Raw genomic sequence first — 20912 nt, forward strand, 5'->3', positions numbered from 1 at the left:
TTTCCTGGGACATGTGACAAGTTGAAATGAAGTTTATCTTCCGTTTTTTAAACGGAAGCCAAATGGAAGCACAACGTCCGTGTAAAACGGAAACACGGAACGTAAACGGAGTGCACATGGAAACAAAAACGGACACATGGATTCGTCAAAAACGGCCGATAAAACGGTGATGGAAGTGTGCATGAGGCCTAATAGGAAGGTTGTTTTAATGTTATGGCTCAAAAGTGTATAAAGGCTTAAAGAGGCTCTGTCACCATATTTTGCAACCCCTATCTCCTATTGCAGCAGATCGGCGCTGCAATGTAGATAAGAGTAACGTTTTTGTTTTTTAAAAACGAGCATTTTTGGCCAAGTTATGACCATTTTTATATTTATGCAGATGAGGCTTTCTAAAGTACAACTGGGCGTGTTTAAAGTAAAAGTACAACTGGGCGTGTATTGTGTGCGTACATCTGGGCGTTTTTACTTCTTTTACTAGCTGGGCGGTGTGAATGGGAGTGTATGATGCTGACGAATCGGCATCATCCACTTCTCTTCGTTAACACCCAGCTTCTGGCAGTGCACAGACACAGCGTGTTCTCGAGAGATCACGCTGTGACGTCACTCACTTCCTGCCCCAGGTCCTGCATCGTGTCGGATGAGCGAGGACAGATCGGCACCAGAGGCTACAGTTGATTCTGCAGCAGCATCAGCGTTTGCAGGTAAGTAGCTACATCAACTTACCTGCAAACGCCGATGCGTTTTTATTATTTAATTTTCATTTATGTTTTCCTTTTTCAGATCAGTGCAGCATCCATAGGAGGTCAAACCCAGTTACTGAACTCTCTGGCTGCAGCTCCTATTATTGCTAATGCTATTCCTGGAGTACAGGGCATCACTAGCCAGATTATAACCAATGCTCAGGGCCAGGTGAGTACTCTCACTTTACTTTTCAGATTTATTTTGTGTGAACCAGCATATCATGAAAGGTATGTAAAACTGTATGAAGCTTAGTGGTTACTTGGTAGACGGCCTCTAATTACTTCTATTTCACTGCCTGTAGGTGCACTTTAAATTCTAGGCTTGGATTTTACTATAGGCTGTTACTGTAGATTCAGTACTACTCTTCTAAAAATAGAAAGACGTGCAGGAAAATTACAGTGATTGAATTTAAATTACATGTCCCTTATGAATTTTTATTCGTCTCACAGGTTATTGGCGCTCTCCCATGGTTGTTGAACTCACCAGGGATCACTGCGGGTGCTGCAGCAGCTGCCATGTCCGTTCCAAATGTTGTTCAAGCTGTAACTCCCCAGCTTCTTTTAAATGCACAAGGACAGATAATAGCTACTCTGGCTAGCAATGCCATCCAGCCAGCACCTATACATAAACAAGCCTCGCAAGACGTACCAGCCAAGACAGAGCATCAGGTAATGTTATATTTAAAGATACAAGTGAACAAAGTCTAGTAGTAAAGTTAAAGAGGTTTTCCACGACCGGACAACTGATGACCTATCCACCGAATAGGTCATCAGTATATGATCAGTGCGGGTCCGACACCCGGACCCTGCACCGATCAGCCGTCCCGTCTGCCTCCGGGCGTCGGATGTTATGAACAGTAAGCAGTAGTTGGAGCAGGAAGCAGATGGCTCCGACCACATAGCGGCCGTTCTGCTCCAACTACTGCATACAGTTTAAAACATCCGGCAGCCAGAGCGGCTGATCGGTGCGTGATCCGGGTGTCGAACCCGCACCGATCATACACTGATGACCTATCCCGTGGATAGGTCATCAGTTGTCCGGTCGTAGAAAACCCCTTGAAGGCTATCTAAACTTTTGGAATGCCATTTTTTTTTATCTATGAAAAGGTCAGTCAGTGTGATTGGTACAATTTTAAAAAATCTCTTTACTTTTTTTAGATAACGCTGTATACATTCTCTATACAGAGCAGTTGTATCGTTCGCTAAATCCTGCTCCTGTCAGGTCCGCGGCACTGACGGGTTTCAGTTAAAGCGGGTCCTGTGATGATCCACCTGTTATCGATCACATCTAAGTTCATAACACACAGGACCCACTGACTCTGAACCCGTCAGATCCGCGGGACTGACGGATTCAGGTCATAGAGAAAGATACAGCTGCTCTGTATAGAGAATACAGAGCAGCTGTATCTCAAAAAGTAATAATAATGTTTATTAAAATCTATTTATAAAGTTGCACCAAACACACTGACTGACCCTTTTATTAAAAAAAACTAAAAAAAAACTGCCATTCAAAGGTTTAGATAGCCTTTAAGTATGTGGACATTTAAAAATACGTTCGGACAACAGTTATTTTTTTGTTTGTTTGTTTTTTAATTATTATGTTACATTGGTAAATTTCAGATCCATTTGTAACTAAATATCACATAAAATATACCAGCTTTTAGTCTTAAGTTCAGGACAGAATGGATTTGTTGTTCTGCTGTGTTTAGCTAACATTAGTATACCTATGCTGGTACATTCTAAAAAATCATTAGCTGTGAGTTAGGCTAAGTTTTTAATGTTTTTAATGTTTTAATGTTCCCATACACTCACCGCAAGTGATCTTGAAAATGGTGGGAATTTAAACAAAGTGCATTAGACACAGTATAAACACATTATAAGGCCCCATGCACACGACGGTAAATTTGAACCGCAATTACGGATCGTAATTGCGAATCAAAATACTGATCCATTCTTTTCTATGGCCCACAGAAACCTTCCCGTATATTTACAAGAAGGTGTCTGGGCTGTAGAAATGATCTGCAAAAAATAGGAAATTTTTTAATTTTACAGGCCGTGCTCCCATACTATATAATGGGAGCACGACCTGCAAATGCGGGTGACTGTCCGCGGCCTTGTGCAGGGGGCCTAAGGAATGCAAATATTTCATAATACATGCCAGAGATTAAAAGCCATTGATAAATATCTCTCGAGAGTCCATGAGTCCTTTCATCAGGAAGGTGTTTTCCTTCCTTTATTCTCAAATCTAGCCTGTTCAGCAAATCCAGGCTGCTCCTACTATAACACAGCCGTCAGTGGTTGTCACGAGTCCATCTCCAGCTAATACTTCTACTTCTACCCAAGTACATGTCGGCTGTCCAGAGCCCCCAACTGTGGGCCAGCTTGTGTCAAGTAAGTACATTTACAACCTTTTACCCTTAAAGGGAATGTGTTGCCAGCAAAACATGTTGTTGTTTTTTTAGTTAAACAATTAGTGTGTGGGTGATTAAACATTGTTCTAATTTTTTTTATTTTTTTCACTTGTCAGGAAATATTATAAATTGGATTCAATTTATAATATTTCCCAGCACTGGTCACTAGATGGAGCAATTCCCAAAATTGCAGCATTGCATGTGGTAAAGCAACCACATTGCTTTATGCTGCAAAATTGGGAAAAAATCCCTCGCTCTAGTGAGCTCTCAGAATCCCCCCCTCCTTTATCCTGGCTAGTGCCGGGAGAAACGAGGGGTTTGAACGGTCTAACCTCCTACACTGTGTGTCGCCATTTTTTGAGCTAACACACAGTGTAGAAGGTTTACATACACTAGTAAACACACAGTATAACACTTACATACACAGAAATCACTTACCTGCTCCAGTCGCCGCCGCTCCCTCCGGTCCGTCCGCTCCGTCTGCTGCCACTGCTCCATGTGCACAAGTCCGGAAGCCGCGACCGGAAGTAGTAATCTTACTGTCCGTCCGCGACTTCCGGTCCACAGGAAAATGGCGCCGGACGGCGCGCATTTCAAATAGGACTGTGTGGGAGCGGCGCATGCGCCGTTCCCACACACACGGCGTACACCATAGTGGATGGAACGGGCCCCGTTCGCATTCCCTATGGGACTGGAGCTGCCGTATGCCCATGTCTGTATGTGTCGTTAATCGACACACACAGAAATGGAAAAAAAAATGGCAGCCCCCATAGGGAAGAAAAAGTGTAAAAATAGAAAAAAGTAACACACAAACACACAAATAAATATAAACGTTTTTAATAAAACCCTAACATAAAACTGATATAAAAAAAAATAATTTGGTGACACTGTTCCTTTAAAGAGAATCTTTCACTAGCCAATACATGTGCAGCTGAGTGCACCATGTTATAGGCGCTGCTGCACAGACTCTGGGGCACTTTAAACTACCTGTCTAGCCTCATTGATTTTTGAGATATCGGTGCCGTTATAATTGGCGCCTGTATGTAAATTACCCCCTGTACTGTCAGTGGGGCTTTTCTTTTAATGTAAAAGGCAGGGGGGCGTCATACTTAGTTCTCATACTTAGTGCTCTGACTTACGAGATTACAGAGTCTTGTCATTACTGTCTGACAAGAACTGGGGAGGAGGAGAGTGAGCGTGCAGTGATGACAAGACTGTGTGATCTCGCGAGAGAGATCACACCGCACAAGCCGCTCTGACACTGTCCTTAGCTGATTGAACAGCCTCGGGATATTTTTTATTACCCAACCCTGATCTATACTTCTCCACAACTTTGTCTCTGACCTGTTTGGAGAGCTCCTTGGTCTTCATGTTGCTTTCTTAGTGGTGTTGCAGACTCGGGGTTCTTTCAGAACATGTGCATTTATACTGACATCATGTGACTTATCATGTGACACTCTGATTGCACACAGGGGACCTTATTCAACTTATTCTGTGACTTCTGAAGGTAATTGTTTTGTACAGACATATGCACTTACAACTTTTCATTTTTTTATCTTTTTAAACAAGGTATTTTTTTTTCATTCCACTGCAACAATTTTGACTGTTTTGTCTGGTCCAATACATAATTTAAAATTAAAAATCCATTTTCATTCCAGGATGTAATGCAACAACAGGTAAAACGATAAGGGGGTGAATACTTTCACAGGGCACTGCATGGTTTAATTAGTCAATTATTTGTACTTTTTATATTTGATTTAATGCTATTTTTATTTTAGCTCTACATGGGGAAATTACAGTGTTAACCATACTGTTTTGACAAAAACAACATGCAGATCAAACAAATTTCACTTCAATAAAATGCATGTACTTGTGCGTAAACTACTATGAATAGTGTACCCTTTTACAGCAGCACTGCAATTATTAAAAATAATTTACTCTGTTCAGAGTCACACCCTGGAAGCTATGATGAGGATGGAATAAACCTGGAAGAAATCCGTGAATTTGCCAAGGATTTTAAGATTCGGCGTTTATCCCTTGGTCTGACCCAGACGCAGGTGGGTCAAGCACTGACAGCAACAGAAGGACCAGCATACAGTCAATCAGCCATCTGTCGGTAAGATTCAAGGTTCAGTGGGTAACTTTTCTTGAAATATAATACAATACAGATGTTTGCAGTTTTTGGTGACCTGATTGATTACTATAGTGTAATCCTTCATTTTCCCTTGCACTAGTTTTGATTACTCTTCTCCATTGTGGTGCTGTATGACATCACATCCTGTAAAGCAGCCCATGACACGGTCTAGTCCCAGCAGTAGAGTGGCTTCTTTCACAGTGATTGTCAGTAAAATATAATACACAAGTATATTGCTCCATGTGCCTCTGGCTCTTAAACCTAAAAATTTAGGAGCTGGGTCTAGCAGACTTGCTACTGTACAGCTCACTATGTACAAGAATATAACTACTATAATACTGCTCCTACGTACAAGAATATACCTACTATAATACTGCCCCCTATGTACCAAAATATAACCCCTATAATATTTCCTCCTATGTACAAGAATATAACCACTATAATATTTCCTCCTATGTACAAGAATATAACTACTATAATACTGCCCCCTATGTACAGGAATATAACTACTGAAATACTGCCCCCTATGTATAAGAATATAACTACTATAATACTGCCCCCATGTACAAGGATATAACTACTATAATACTGCTCCCTTGTACAAGAATATAACTACTATAATACTGCCCCATATGTACCAAAATATAACCACTATAATATTTCCTCCTATGTACAAGAATGTAACTACTATAATACTGCCCCCTATGTACCAAAAGATAGCCACTATAATATTTCCTCCTATGTACAATAATATAACTACTATAATACTGCCCCTATGTACAAGAATATAATACCACTGGAATGTTGAAATGAAGAGATCGATAGGCACATACACCCTGCACCCAGGTGCAGTAAAAATTAGCATTATCCACAATGAAGTAAAAAAGCATTTTCTAAGATATGAAGCGGTGATGCTCAGTGTCAAGTGAACATATAGAGTAATGCAATCTTTATAAGCAAGGAGGAAAAAGGGAAGACACGGCACTCACCAAATGCAGGTTTTCTTCACTTTTATTTTCATAATCCTATATGAAAAAAAACACATGGGCTGCAAGGACACAAACAGAGTCCCAAAAGACCGGCACGACAGCCGTTTCACGTCACATGACACTTCATCTTGGTGCCTCACATGATGTGTGTATCATATGTGTTTTTATAGTGATCACATGACCGCAACAAAGTTTCACATGTGATAATTTAAATATAACACACAACACATACACAGAAGTAACAATATGGTTTCGGAAAGCAGAAACATTTACATTGAAACAAGGCAGTAAACGATATTCATGATACAAGTAACTTATGTTAACATAGTATTCCAATCGTTACGATCATTTAACCCCATAGAGCCCAGTGCATCAAACCGTGCAATGCATATAGTTTCCAATCTCAACAACTTCTCATGTCTATTATGACCTGGTTTGACTCGCATTAAGCCTGCCAACAAAGGGGGCAATATAGTTGTAATGTCTAAGGAATATTATTTAGGTGAATCGACATGCCAATTGAGTGATACCAGAGTTTATATCACGGTACAAACTATGTTCCCTTATTAGAAATGGTGTAGAGATGGGAATTATTTCCAGGAGAATCGGAGTGAGGTTATATCCATGTAATCCCGGCTCCCCAAAATGGTATTTTGTTCCTATTCTCCTAAAGTCGTTGATTGATCCTCTAGGACGCTCATCGTGGCAGGATGTAGGTCTCTTACTGCCCCCCTATCAGAATATTTAGATTGATATTTGCGTCCACTCCTCAAAAGTGTACCCTCCTATTTATCAAATACTAAGTCTCTGCTTAGATTAATTGAAGGATTTATTTGGGATAGTAAGTTTCATTTAGCCTCTACTGACGTAGAGATCCTATACACCTGTATTATATATAGTGATGGTATCATTGCAGTACATAAACTAATGGTACAAGCAAATAAGGATTTATATTGTACTAACTTAATTTGCGATTCACTTCTGTTTGTTCTCATAATGCCTTTGTATTTGATGGCAAATAGTACCAACAATGTATGGGATCGGCAATGGGTACACCAGTCGCCCCCACATATGCTAATATTTTGTGGGCTGATTTTGAGACATCATATGTATATTGCACTTCGAATATTATTTACAACACATACGTCTATGGACTAGATACATTGACGATGTATTGTTATTTGGTCTGGCACTGAGATGGAATTCTCTGAATTCATATCCTATCTAAATAATAATGTCAATATGCGATTTACATTCCAATTTGGAAGTCAAAGTATCAACTTCCTGGACGTACATTTATATGTACATGAAGGTGAATTATGTACGAAGGGATATTGCAAACCTACTCCTACTAATTCACTAATCCACTTAAAGAGTTACCTCTAGTCCCATGTCAAAACAGCAGTTTGTATGGGAAGTTTTTACGTCTACGGAAAATAAACTCAAATGAGGCAAAATTCTGCAAACAGGCAGCAGACCTTAAGAACAGACTATTACATAGTGGTTACCCATTAGGTGTTATTAATAAAGCATTATGTAGAGCTAGATCTATAGATAGAAAGGACATAATCTACGGTAAAACTAAAGTGAGACAGGCTAGGAAATTTGCTCTGTCATTTAGACAGTCCGATGTCGGATACGATTTATACATCGCTATTGGCATATTATTGTGCGGTCCCTGCTGTTCTCGCGGTCTCTGCTGTTCTCGCGATAACAGCAGGGACGGAGCGTACACATTACGGCCTGTACAACAGAAAAGCCCATACAAGTGACGTTTCGTATACCTGGAAAAGAATTGAAGATCAACACAGCGGCCAGAGAGTGACGTCACCCGTCAAGTACCCCACGGCAGCATCGGGAAACGGGGCCAATTTGCAAAATGTAAGTATATTACAAATGTATTTACATTAATAAATTACAAGCATTAACACATAGTCATTTTATCTCGGAAAACCCCTTTAAATGTCCTTTTCACTTTTTTTATATAGGCAAGACCGTTATTAGATTTACGGAACACTGTAGATCATTAACTATGAGACATGGTTTCCCACGTTTGAGCCATCATATGAAAGAATGTCCTGGAGGTAATGCTACTTGTATGACTTTTGCAGGATTAATGCGAGTCAGACCAGGTCATAATAGACATGAAAAATTGTTGATATAAACGCTGGTATCACTCGATTGGCATATCGATTCACGTAAATAATATTCTTTAGACATAACCCGTTTGTCGGCAGGCTTAATGCGAGTCAAACCAGGTCATAATAGACATGAGAAGTTGTTGAGATTGGAAACTATATGCATCGCACGGTTTGATTTACTGGGCCATATGGGGTTAAATGATCGTAACGATTAGAATACTATGTCAACATAAGTTACTTGTATCATGAATATCGTTTCCTGCCTTGTTTCAATGTAAATTTTTCTGCTTTTCGAAACCATATTGTTACTTCTGTGTATGTGTTGTGTGTTATGTTTTAATTATCACATGTGAAACTTTATTGCGGTCATGTGATCACTATAAAAACACGTGATACACATCATGTGAGGCACCAAGATGAAGTGTCATGTGACCAATGTTCCCTCTAATTCTTGGCAGCTCCTGAGCGGGGCAGTTGGGGAGCAGGGCAAGTCTCCATCAATGGTGGGCGATCTGATGACCAAAAGTAATACCCCCAGTAAACGCTAATATAGCAACTAAATAAGAGACGAAGAAAACTTATTTGAAAGTGTAGCTAAATGTTCGACAAACTTCTGACATGTCAAGGTGACATGTCAGAAGTTTGTATTGGTGGGGGTCCGAGCACAGAGACCCCCACCAATCGCTAGAGCGAAGCAGCTGAAGTGTTCGTGTGAGCGCTCAGCTGCTTCATTTTCTGTTCACTATGACATGTCAGAACTTTGTCGAAGGTTTAGCTACACTTTAAATTAGTTTTAATTACTTTTTTAATTACTATAATATTACAAGTACAGCAGTAAAATAGACCGTTATAAACACCAATTATAGGCATCAATGAAAGATCCCTCTCTTACACCACTGTCCCTATAGATAGCGCCACACTGACCCCCTGTTGATAGCACCACACAGCGCCCTTGTATATACTGCCATACAGCAATTCCCCTTCCCTTGTATATACTGCCACACAGCAATCCCCCTTTCCCCTTGTATATACTGCCACACAGCATTCCCCCTCCCCTTGTATATACAGCCACACAGCAATGCCCCTCCCCTTGTATGTACTGCCAAACCGCAAACCCCCCTCCTCTTGTATGTACTGCCACACAGCAATCCCCCCTCCCCTTTCATGTACTGCCACACAGCAATCCCCCTCCCCTTGTACATACTGCCACACAGCAATCCCCCCTCCCCTTGTATGTACTGCCACACAGAAATCCCCCTCCCCTTGCATATACTGCCAGACAGCAATCCCACCCTCCCCTTGTATATACTGCCACATAGCAATCCCCCCTCCCCTTGTATATACTGCCACACAGCCCTCCTCCCCTTGTATGCATTGCTACACAGCTATACCCCCCTCCCCTTGTATATACTGCCACACAGCAATCCCCCCTCCCCTTGTACATACTGCCACACAGCAATCCCCCATTCCCTTGTATAAACTGCCACACAGCAATCCCCCCTCCCATTGTATATACTGCCACACAGCAATCCGCCCCTCCCCTTGTATATACTGCCACACAGCAATCCCCCTTTCCCTTTTACATACTGCTACACAGCAATCCCCCTCCCCTTGTATATACTGCCACACCGCAATCCCCCTCCCCTTGTATATACTGCCACACACTGGCGTAGCTATAGGGGTCGCAGCGGTCGCAATTGCGACCGGGCCCCGAAGCCAGGGGGGCCCACGGCCCCACATCAATAAAAAGTTACTATAGTAACTCGGGCCGCGGGCCCCTGTTACCATAGTAACATACTGTACTTACCTTCCTGGTTCCGGATCGCAGCGGAGGTCCTGACGTCAAGCGCTGTGCGCAGCGCATGACGTCACAGCGCTATGCGCCGCGCACAGCATCGAGACGACAGAACTCCCGCCGCGGCCGAAGAGGAAGGTAAGGTTAGCCCTGACTGGCGGGGTCCGAATCCCGGGACCCGCCAATCAGCTAGTTTTGAAGGGGCCGCAGCACTCGTACGAGAGCTGCTCCCCTTCATTCCTGTCACTTCATTCCGGTCACACTGTGAATCCGTGTCGGCGATTCACAGTGTGAGCGAGTAGTGAAATGAAGGGGAAGCAGCTCTCGTACGAGTGCTGCGGCCCCTTCAAAACAGCTGATTGGCGGGTCCCGGGCGACACATCAGCTATTGATGGCCTATCCTGTGGATAGGTCATCAATGTTTAGGGACTGCACAACCCCTAAGCCTACGATGTATCAGGCTTAGGGGGCCCATGAGACAGGATCACAGATTGTGTGATCCTGTCTTCTGGGCCCTGTATCTAAGCCAATCACATGGTAGGCTTAGATACATGGCCCATGTGTGATCCTGTCTGGTGGGCCCTGTATATAAGCCTACCACACTGTAGGCTTAGATACATGGCCCATGCGTGATCCTGTCTGCTGGGCCCTGTATCTAAGCCAATCACATGGTAGGCTTAGATACATGGCCCATGTGTGATCCTGTCTGCTGGGCCCTGTATCTAAGCCTACCACACTGTAGGTTTAGATACAGGGCCCCAGCACACAGTAATCTTATACTGTATAAGATTACTGTCTGCTCGACCCTGTATCTAAGCCTACGTTGTGGTAGGCTTAGATACAGGGTCCCACAGACAGTATCACACATGGGCCCTGTATTTAAGCCTAACACATGTGTTACTAATCGGTTGTTTTGTGTGTTTTCTTACAGGTTCGGTCGTTGGACTACGGCGGATTCCAGGACTACTTCGATGACAGCTTTTTTTTAATTATCAATAGTTAATGAGGGCTGTGTGTGTTTTTTTTTATTTCAATAAAATATTTTTTCTATGTCTTTGTGTTTTTTTTAAACTATATTACTACCGCCTTAGTAATGGCCGCCGGCTGATTGACAGTATCCATTGCTAAGGCGGGGCTTAGTGTTAGCCGGTGCAGAGGCTAACACTAACTCCCATTATTACCCCGGTACCCACCGCCACCAGGGGTGCTGGGAAGAGCCGGGTACGATCCAGTACCTGACCATCTGTAGTGATGGTCGGCCACTGGGGTGGCCGCAGGCTGGTATTATCAGGAGGGGAAAGGCCAAAAACAGTGGCCCTTCCTACCCTGGTGATGCTAGGCTGCTGCTGCTTTATTGTATCTGGCTGGTTATGAAAAATGGGGGGGACCCCACGTCATTTAAAAAAAATAATAATTGGAAAGAACGATGTGGGGTCCCCCCCAATTTTCATAACCAGCCAGATGCAACATAGCAGCAGCAGGCAGCATTACCAGGGTGGGAAGGGCCACTGTTTTTGGCCTTCCCCAGCCTAATACTACCAGCCTGCGGCCACCCCGGTGCCTGCCACTACAGATGGTCGGGTACTGGTTCGTACCCGGCTCTTCCCAGTACTCCTGGTGGCGGTGGGTACCGGGGTAATAATGGGGGTTAGTGTTAGCCTCTGCACCGGCTAACATTAAGCCCCGCCTTAGTAATGGAGGTTGTCAATCAGCCAGCGGCCATTACTAAGGCGGTGATAATAAAGTTTAAAAAGATACAAGCGCATAGAAAAAATATTTTATTGAAATAAAAAAACACAACCCTCATTAACCATTTTATTGAGAATAAAAAAAACGCCATCATAGAAGTCCTCGTATCCGAAGTCCAACAACCGAACCTGTAAAAAAACACAAACACACAAAAATAATCAGTAACACATAAAGAAGCAAAATTATTATTCTTACCTGTCCTGGGTCAAGCGCTGGAGCCGCAATGTCAGCGAGCTGGGCCCTGTATCTAATCCAATCATGTGTGATACTGTCTGCTGAGCTGTGTATCTAATCCTATCATGTGTGATACTGTCTGCTGAGCCACTGTATCTAATCCTATCATGTGTGATACTGTCTGCTGAGCTGTGTATCTAATCCTATCATGTGTGATACTGTCTGCTGAGCTGTGTATCTAATCATATCATGTGTGATACTGTCTGCTCAGCCACTGTATCTAATCCTATCATGTGTGATACTGTCTGCTGGGCCACTGTATCTAATCCTATCATGTGTGATACTGCCTTCTGAGCCACTGTATCTAATCCTATCATGTGTGATACTGTCTGCTGAGCCACTGTATCTAATCCTATCCATAGTTTATAGGGTCGTAGTGCTATAGATATGCAATGCCGTCTCCTATACACACACTTATTTTGGGCGGACACATATGTATTGGGGCTATTTCCCTGACATTTTAAGCCCTGAGGGTATGTTCACACGGCAGCGTCTGTTACGGCTGAAATTACGGTGCTGTTTTCAGGAGAAAACAGCACCGTAATTTCAGCCGTAATGGCATGTGCAGGCGTCTTTCGCTGCGTCCATTACGGACGTAATTGGAGCTGTTTTTCCATGGAGTCCATGGAAAACGGCTCAATTTACGTCTGAAGAAGTGACAGGCACTTCTTTGACGCGGGCGTCTTTTTTACGCGCCGCCTTTTGACAGCGGCGCGTAAAAAAAAATGGCCGTCGGCACAGAACATCGTAAGACCCATTCAAATGAATGGGCAGATGTTTGCCAACGCTTTTGAGCCGAATTTTCGGACGTAATTCAATGCTAAAACGCTCGAATTACGTCCGTAAATAGGGTGTGTGAACCCAGCCATAGTGACGCCCCCGGCTGCTAGTGCTGCATTGTTGGGTCACTTAGGAGACCCAGCGATGCAGCTGAAAGCTGCGGACCGTCGGCCATGAGAAGTTTGCGGGGGGGGGGGGGCCCAGTAAGAATTCTTGCATCGGGGCCCATGAGCCTTTAGCTACGCCCCTGCTGCCACACAGCAATCCCCCCCCCCCTTGTATATACTGCCACACAGCAATCCCCCCTCCCCTTGTATATACTACCACACAGCAATCCTCCCTCCCCTTGTTCATACTTCCACACCGCCCCCCTTACCTAGTATATACTGCCAAACAGCAATCCCCCCTTGTATATATATATAAAATAAAGTGAAGAAAATCTGGATTTGGTGGGTGCCATGTCTTCCTTTTTCCTCCTTGCTTATGAAGATAACCACTATAATATTTCCTCCTATGTACAAGAATATAACTACTAAAATACTGCCCCCTATGTACAGGAATATAACCACTGCAATACCGCCCCCTATGTATAAGAATATAACTACTATAATACTCCTCCTATGTACAAGAATATAACTACTATAATACTTCTATGTACAAGAATATAACTACTATGATACTGCTCCTTTGTACAAGAATATAACTACTATAATAGTTCTCCTATGTACAAGAATATAACGACTATAATACTGCCCCCTATGTACAAAAATATAACTACTATAATAGTTCTCCTTTGTACAAGAATATAACTATTAGAATACTGCCCCCTATGTACAAAAATATAAACATCTTTTCCAGGATCAGCTATAAATAAATCTAAATATGTTTATGCTTAACAGACATTAGACAGCTGGTAAATCTAGAATGAATGGAATTCAGTCGGTGGTGGAATATTTTTTATTATTTTGTTGTAGTTTTCTGTCCCAGTAACAAATACATAAAAACATCCTGGAATCTAGAATAGAATTGCTCTTGAGAAAGCTTTGTCAGCCTGTGACTGGTTGATATACACTGTGTTTATAGAGGCACAGCTTACAGAAAGGGTCAGTTATTGTGAAACTGTGTGTCCACCAAAGTGTTGAAAGGACTAAAATGCAATTTGTTGTTCTCGGTTATTAGACGTTTCAGGCTGTGATGAGGCTGACTGCAATGGGATGACTGATAGTTTAGGCTTCGTTCACATCTGTGTTGGGGTCCCGTTCTGACGTCCGTCGGAGGTTTCCGTCAGAATGGGACCCTGAACAGACACAAACTGACACGAATGGAAACCAGAGGTTTCCGTTTCCAACACCATGACGTATCCGGTGCCCGTGGTTTCCGTTTGTGTCTGTTGTGCACCGGACCCATCATTTTGCCGGAAGTAATAGCGTAGTCGCCCGGCAAAACGACGGGTCCGGTGTACAACAGACACAAACGGAAACCACGGGCAACGGATCCGTCACCATTGAAATCAATGGTGATGGAAACGGAAACCTCTGGTCCCGGAAACCTCAAACGGAATGTCAGAACGGGACCCCAACGCAGATCTGAACGAAACCTTAGATCTAGAAAACTCCATGTCCTCATGATCACCACGTTATCTCGCATATTTGCGGAGAACCTACAGTAGAACCTACAGAAACATAATACATACATAATACTCTGCAGAGTTGGGGGCGTCTACGGCCAGAGCTTTTTCACTAGTACAAAGAGGAAGAAGGGGGTCTGAGAAAATGACAAAGCACGCAGGGATAAGTTCTGTAAAACTGCATTCTAAGACATTCTTCCTCGCAGCTTACCGGACTCCTGATCCAACTGTCGGGCGGTGGCGGAAGGTGGTGTGTGACATCAGACGCAAGTCTAGTAGACATGCCTAGCATGCGGTGCGTCTGCCAGAGACAAGGTTAAACATTGTTTCTAAAAGGTACAGGTGTGAAAAAGAAGCGGCGGGGCGGGTTGGAAATGTCGACAAGAGTGTTAGTTCTTGTCACCATGTCACCAGCATTCTGGTGGGCATTGGCGACCATTTTGGTTGCCATATGGAGTCCTGGAGTAGGTTTTAATAGTTTAAGCCCATATAGGGTGCAGACAAGAAGTGTCCAGGTTTCTCATAGCAAACATGCAAAATTTGTTTTGATTTTTTTTCTTGAGAAGGTTTAAAAATTGAAAGAAGTGATCTCATTGGTTGCTATGGGAACAAAAACTAGAATGAGCTGCTTCCATGCTCGCGGCTCTAAGGACAGAGCTGTTTGCATTGATCTTTATTGAGCTGTTATTTTTCCAGCTGTTTAAAAAATAGACGCTAGGCTCTGATCGATTGTTATGGGTAGCAAGGTAAAAAATTTTAGACCGTTTTGATAAATAAGATCCACTATTCCCTATGAATTACTCTGTATTAAAAGCTACTTCTGTTAATTCAGAACCCCTTAAACCCCTAACAGTCTCACCTAGTCTCACCCTAACAAACCTTCCCAAAAGTGTTTTTTTATTGAAGACCTGTAATTTAGGTCTCTTGTAAATATAGGTTGCACATAATTCGGGTCTCTTTAGTCCTTTTTGGCCTTTTAGACCAGTAAAATTGTTCGCTCCTCTGCAGTTAGTTGGAGATAATTTAGTTTTTCATTTTTTTTATCAATGTAGCCGTGTGAGATCTTGCTTTGTGCAGAGTGAGTTCTAGATTTTGTAGAAACCATTGTCAGGCAAGATCATACCTCCCAACTTTTGAATTGGGAAAAGAGGGCCATTTTTAAGCAACACCCCTAACCACACCCAATACCCTGCATAAACACATCAAATCACGGCCAGATCCTTCAATAACACGCGCACATTCTCACTGCGGATCTCAAGACTGTCTGCTGGACAAACCAAAAGGCTGAATACAATGAAAGTCAAGAGGGAGACCCTGTGGTTGATGACTTTTCAATTGACAGGTAGCAGAGTTACATGATGGGGATCTACAGCCCCCCTGTAGATAGCTCCACACACAGCCCCCCTTTACATAGCTCCACACACAGCCCCCCTGTAGATAGCTCCACACACAGCCCCCCTGTAGATAGCGCCACACACAGCCCCCCTGTACATAGCTCCACACACAGCCCCCCTGTACATAGCTCCACACACAGCCCCCCTGTAGATAGCTCCACACACAGCCCCCCCTGTAGATAGCTCCACACACAGCCCCGCCTGTAGATAGCACCAGACACAGCCCCCCTTTAGATAGCTCCACACACAGCCCCCCTGTAGATAGCTCCACACACAGCCCTCCTGTAGATAGCTCCACACACAGCCCCCCTGTAGATAGCGCCACACACAGCCCCCCTGTAAATAGCGCCACACACAGCCCCCCTTTACATAGCCCCACACACAGCCCCCCTTTACATAGCGCCACACAGCCCCCTGTAGATAGCTCCACATACAGCCCCCCTGTAGATAGCTCCACACACAGCCCCCCTGTAGATAGCGCCACACACAGCCCCCTGTAAATAGCGCCACACACAGCCCCCCTTTACATAGCTCCACACACAGCCCCCCTTTACATAGCTCCACACACAGCCCCCTGTAGATAGCTCCACATACAGCCCCCCTGTAGATAGCTCCACATACAGCCCCCCTGTAGATAGCTCCACACACAGCCCCCTGTACATAGCTCCACATACAGCCCCCCTGTACATAGCTCCACACACAGCCCCCCTGTAGATAGCTCCACACACAGCCCCCCTGTAGATAGCTCCACACACAGCCCCCCTGTAGATAGCTCCACACACAGCCCCCCTTGTAGATAGCGCCACACTCAGCCCCCCCTGTAGATAGCGCCACACTCAGCCCCCCCTGTAGATAGCGCCAGACACAGCCCCCCTGTAGATAGCTCCACACACAGCCCCCCTGTAGATAGCTCCACACACAACCCCCCCTGTAGATAGCGCCACACACAGCCCCCTGTAAATAGCGCCACACACAGCCCCCCTTTACATAGCTCCACACACAGCCCCCCTGCACATAGCGCCACACAGCCCCCTGTAGATAGCTCCACATACAGCCCCCCTGTAGATAGCTCCACACACAACCTCCCTGTACATAGCTCCACACACAGCCCCCCTGTAGATAGCTCCACACACAGCCCCCCTGTAGATAGCTCCACACACAGCTCCCTGTAGATAGCTCCACACACTGCTCCCCTGTATATAGCTCCACACACAGCCCCCCTGTAGATAGCTTCACACACAGCCCTCCTGTAGATAGCGCCACACTGAGCCCCCCCTGTAGACAGCGCCAGACACAGCCCCCCCTGTAGATAGCTCCACACACAGCCCCCCTGTAGATAGCTCCACACACAACCCCCCCTGTAGATAGCTCCACCCACAGCCCCCCCTGTAAATAGCGCCAGACACAGCCCCCCTGTAGATAGCGCCACACACAGCCCCCCTGTAGATAGCGCCACACACAGCCCCCCTGCACATAGCGCCACACAGCCCCCTGTAGATAGCTCCACATACAGCCCCCCTGTAGATAGCTCCACATACAGCCCCCCTGTAGATTGCTCCACACACAGCCCCCCTGTACATAACTCTACACACAACCCCCCTGTACATAGCTCCACACACAGCCCCCCTGTAGATAGCGCCAGACACAGTCCCCCTGTAGATAGCTCCACACACAGACCCCCTGTAGGTAGCGCAACACAACCCCCTTATACTTTGTGCCACAATGCCGCCAGAGCAGAGAGTGTTAGAGGTAGCCGGCCCTACTGCTGCCACTCTCTGCTCTGCTTTCACGTCACTCACCGTCAGAAGAAGGCAGGAGTCTTGCAGCGGTGTTCTCACTGGTGTCGATGCCGGCCTGGGAGTGGACCAGTCCAGTCACCTGACCTGTCACCTGACCGGTGAGGTCAGATGACAGGTCAGGTGACTGGACTGGTCCACTCCTGTGGGCCGGCATCGATCCCAGTGAGAACACCGCCGCAAGACTCCTGCCTTCTTCTGATCGCTGCTGCAGTCGTCTGGCATGCAGGGCGCCTGTCAGCAGCGATCAGCTGTTTTGATGCAGCGTCCAGCGGGACATTTTGCAGACCGCCCGGGACGGTTTCTCAACGGGGTCCCGCCGGATACGGGACGGTTGGGTGGTATGCTTAATACATTCCAACGTACATATACAGGATAGTGATCACAGTAGTTGTTCCCAGTAAATTACCCACAAGGGTTGGTCAGCTGTGATTGACAGCAGGCCTCCTGCAGTAATGGATGAGCTTGGTGCACACATTGATCCCAATAGTTTCATCTTTTAGTATTGATTGCGGTATCTAAAGGGGGTTTTACACAGGACAATCATATGGCAGACAAGCGTTCATATAGCGCTCGTTGCCGATAATTGCCCTGTGTAAACAGGGGAACGATCAGCAGATGAAAGAGCAAACGCTCGATCATCTGCTGGTTGTATTGTTTTAAAAAAGTAAATGATTATCGTTGTTAACAGCACATATCCCTGTGTAAACAGGGAGATGCGCTGCCGACATGATAATAATGTATGGGGACGAGCAATCTGAGTAATGACCGCTCGTCCCCATCCATAGCTCCGTGTGACAGGAGCAAACGAGCGCCGATCAACGATGTCTCGTTGATAGGAGCTCGCTGCATCGGCCGCTTATCGGCCGGTGTATAAGGGCCTTTACAATACAGAGAGAAGTGGTTCTCTTTGATTCACCCCTATCAGTCTCAACATTATGATTGCAGGTGCTGACCATTTTATAGTAACAGCCCTAGGCCTAAGGGCCATTTTACACCTGCCAATTATCAGGCAAACCGTTGTTCACAGAACGCTCGTTCTCGATAATTGCCCTGTGTAAACAGGCAACGATCAGCCGATGAACGAAGAAACGCTCGTTAACCCCTTCCCGACATCCGCCGTATATATACGGCGCTGTCAGGAGGTGCTTCCCGCAAAGCGCCGTATATATACGGCGCAGTGATGGTGCGGGCTCAGGAGCAGAGCCGGCACCATCACCACGGGGTGACAGCTGTATTATACAGCTGGCACCCTCCTGTAACTGCCAGGACCGGAGCTATTCTCCGATCCGGCAGATTAACCCCTCAGATGCAATCGCTGGGTTGCTGTGGCAATCGGACGCCAGAAAATGGCGTCCGAGTCTGCCTTGTACGGGAGCCGATGAGGACCCGCCTGCGGCGTGTCCTCATAGGCTTGCTGTCAGTGAATAACTGACAGCGCTAATACACTGCACTACATATGTAGTGCAGTGTATTAGAGTAGCGATCGGGGCATCAGGCCCTCATGTCCCCTAGTGGGACAAGTAAAAAAAGTAAAAAAAAGTTAATAAAAATGTGGTAAAACAATAAAAACACACAAGTTTCAAATAAAAATAAAGCTACACTGACTTTTTTCCCATAGTAAGTCTTTTATTATGGGAAAAACCGTAAAAATCAATAAAACTATACATAATTGGTATCGCCGCGTCCGTAACGATCCAAACTACAAAACTATTATGTAATTTATCCCGCACGGTGAACGCGGTAAAAAAAAAACATGAAAAACAGCGCCAGAATCTTTGTTTTTAGGTCACATCTCCTTCCAAAAAATGCTATAAAAAGTGATCAAAAAGTCACATTTACTCCAAAATAGTACTAATAAAAAATGACAATCCGTCCCGCAAAAAATAATCCCTGACACCGCTTTGTGCACGCAAAAATAATAAAGTTATGGGTCTTAGAATGTCGACACAGAAAACAAATGATTTTATAAAAAAAGTGATTTTATTGTGCAAAAGCTGCAATACATAAAAAAAACTATATAAATTTGGTATCGCCGTAATCGTATCGACCCGCAGAATAAAGCTAACATGTAATTTAGGGCGCACTGTGGATGCCGATAAAAAAACTAATAAAAAACGATTCCAGAATTGCTTGTTTTTGGTAATTTCCTTTACCAAAAAATGAAATAAAAAGTGATCAAAAAGTCGTATGTGTTCCAAAATGGTACCAATAAAATCTACAGTCCGTCTCGCAAAAAACAAGCCCGCACACCGCTCAATCAACTGAAAAATAAAAAAGTTACTGCACTAGTAATGCGGTGATGAAAAAACATCTCAATGCGCAGGCCGGAGGGGAACATTCCTTCAGTTTCAGGGCCCTAGTATTTAGGAACTAGGAAAGGGAAGGGACATCGCACATCCGCTGGAAGCGAGGGCGCCCGTATTATACCAGCGCAAAACTTTCCCAGTAATATTTCCCAAACTACGAGGGAGAAAAAGTCCCCAAAAGGTGCAGAGCGTTACAAAAGGGGGATAAGAAAGAAAACCGTTTATCAGTGTGACGCCGGCCTGCGCATAACGGATCGCTTCACATCGTAACACACATCTATGGATAATTGTATTATTTACACCATTATTATACCCTCTTATTATGCCCTGATGTTCTCCGCACAGATTACATATGCCCCCACATTATAAACGGAAATACCAGCAAAACCCCAAACAGAACTATTACCAAGCAAAATCCATGCTCAAAATGGCGGTCTTTCCCTTCTTAGCCCTACAGTGTGCCCAAACAGCAATTTATGGCCACAAGTAAGGCATTACCATACCCGGGAGAACCCGCTTAACAATTTATGGGGTAAGATTCTCTAGGGGCACAACATCTTGTGCGGTGAATGGGCAGATCAGTGGAGAAATTGCAATTTTCACTTTGCACAATCCACTGCGTATTCATTTCTGAAAAACACCTGTGGAGTCTAAATTCTCACTACACCCCTTGATAAATGCCTTTAGGGGTGTAGTTTCTAAAACGGGGTCACTTTTGTTTGGTACATCAGTGGTTTTGCAAATGCAACATGGCGTCCGCAAACCATTCCAGCAAAATCTACGCTCCAAAAGATAAATACCGCTCCTTTTCTT

At 44.6% G+C, this 20912-nt stretch overlaps 1 protein-coding gene across 1 annotated transcript in view; it reads left to right on the forward strand.

The window, feature by feature from the left end:
- Positions 1-20912, forward strand: part of POU6F1 (POU class 6 homeobox 1) — a 132054-nt gene that overhangs the window by 103074 nt on the left and 8068 nt on the right. Inside the window, exons 8-11 of the mRNA XM_075850146.1 lie at positions 781-909; positions 1191-1409; positions 2990-3131; positions 5099-5267. Coding sequence (XP_075706261.1) covers positions 781-909; positions 1191-1409; positions 2990-3131; positions 5099-5267 — 659 coding nt within the window. The remainder of the gene's footprint in view (positions 1-780; positions 910-1190; positions 1410-2989; positions 3132-5098; positions 5268-20912) is intronic.

This window comes from Rhinoderma darwinii, chromosome 2 (genome assembly GCF_050947455.1).
Source record: "Rhinoderma darwinii isolate aRhiDar2 chromosome 2, aRhiDar2.hap1, whole genome shotgun sequence".
Lineage (NCBI taxonomy): Eukaryota > Metazoa > Chordata > Amphibia > Anura > Rhinodermatidae > Rhinoderma > Rhinoderma darwinii.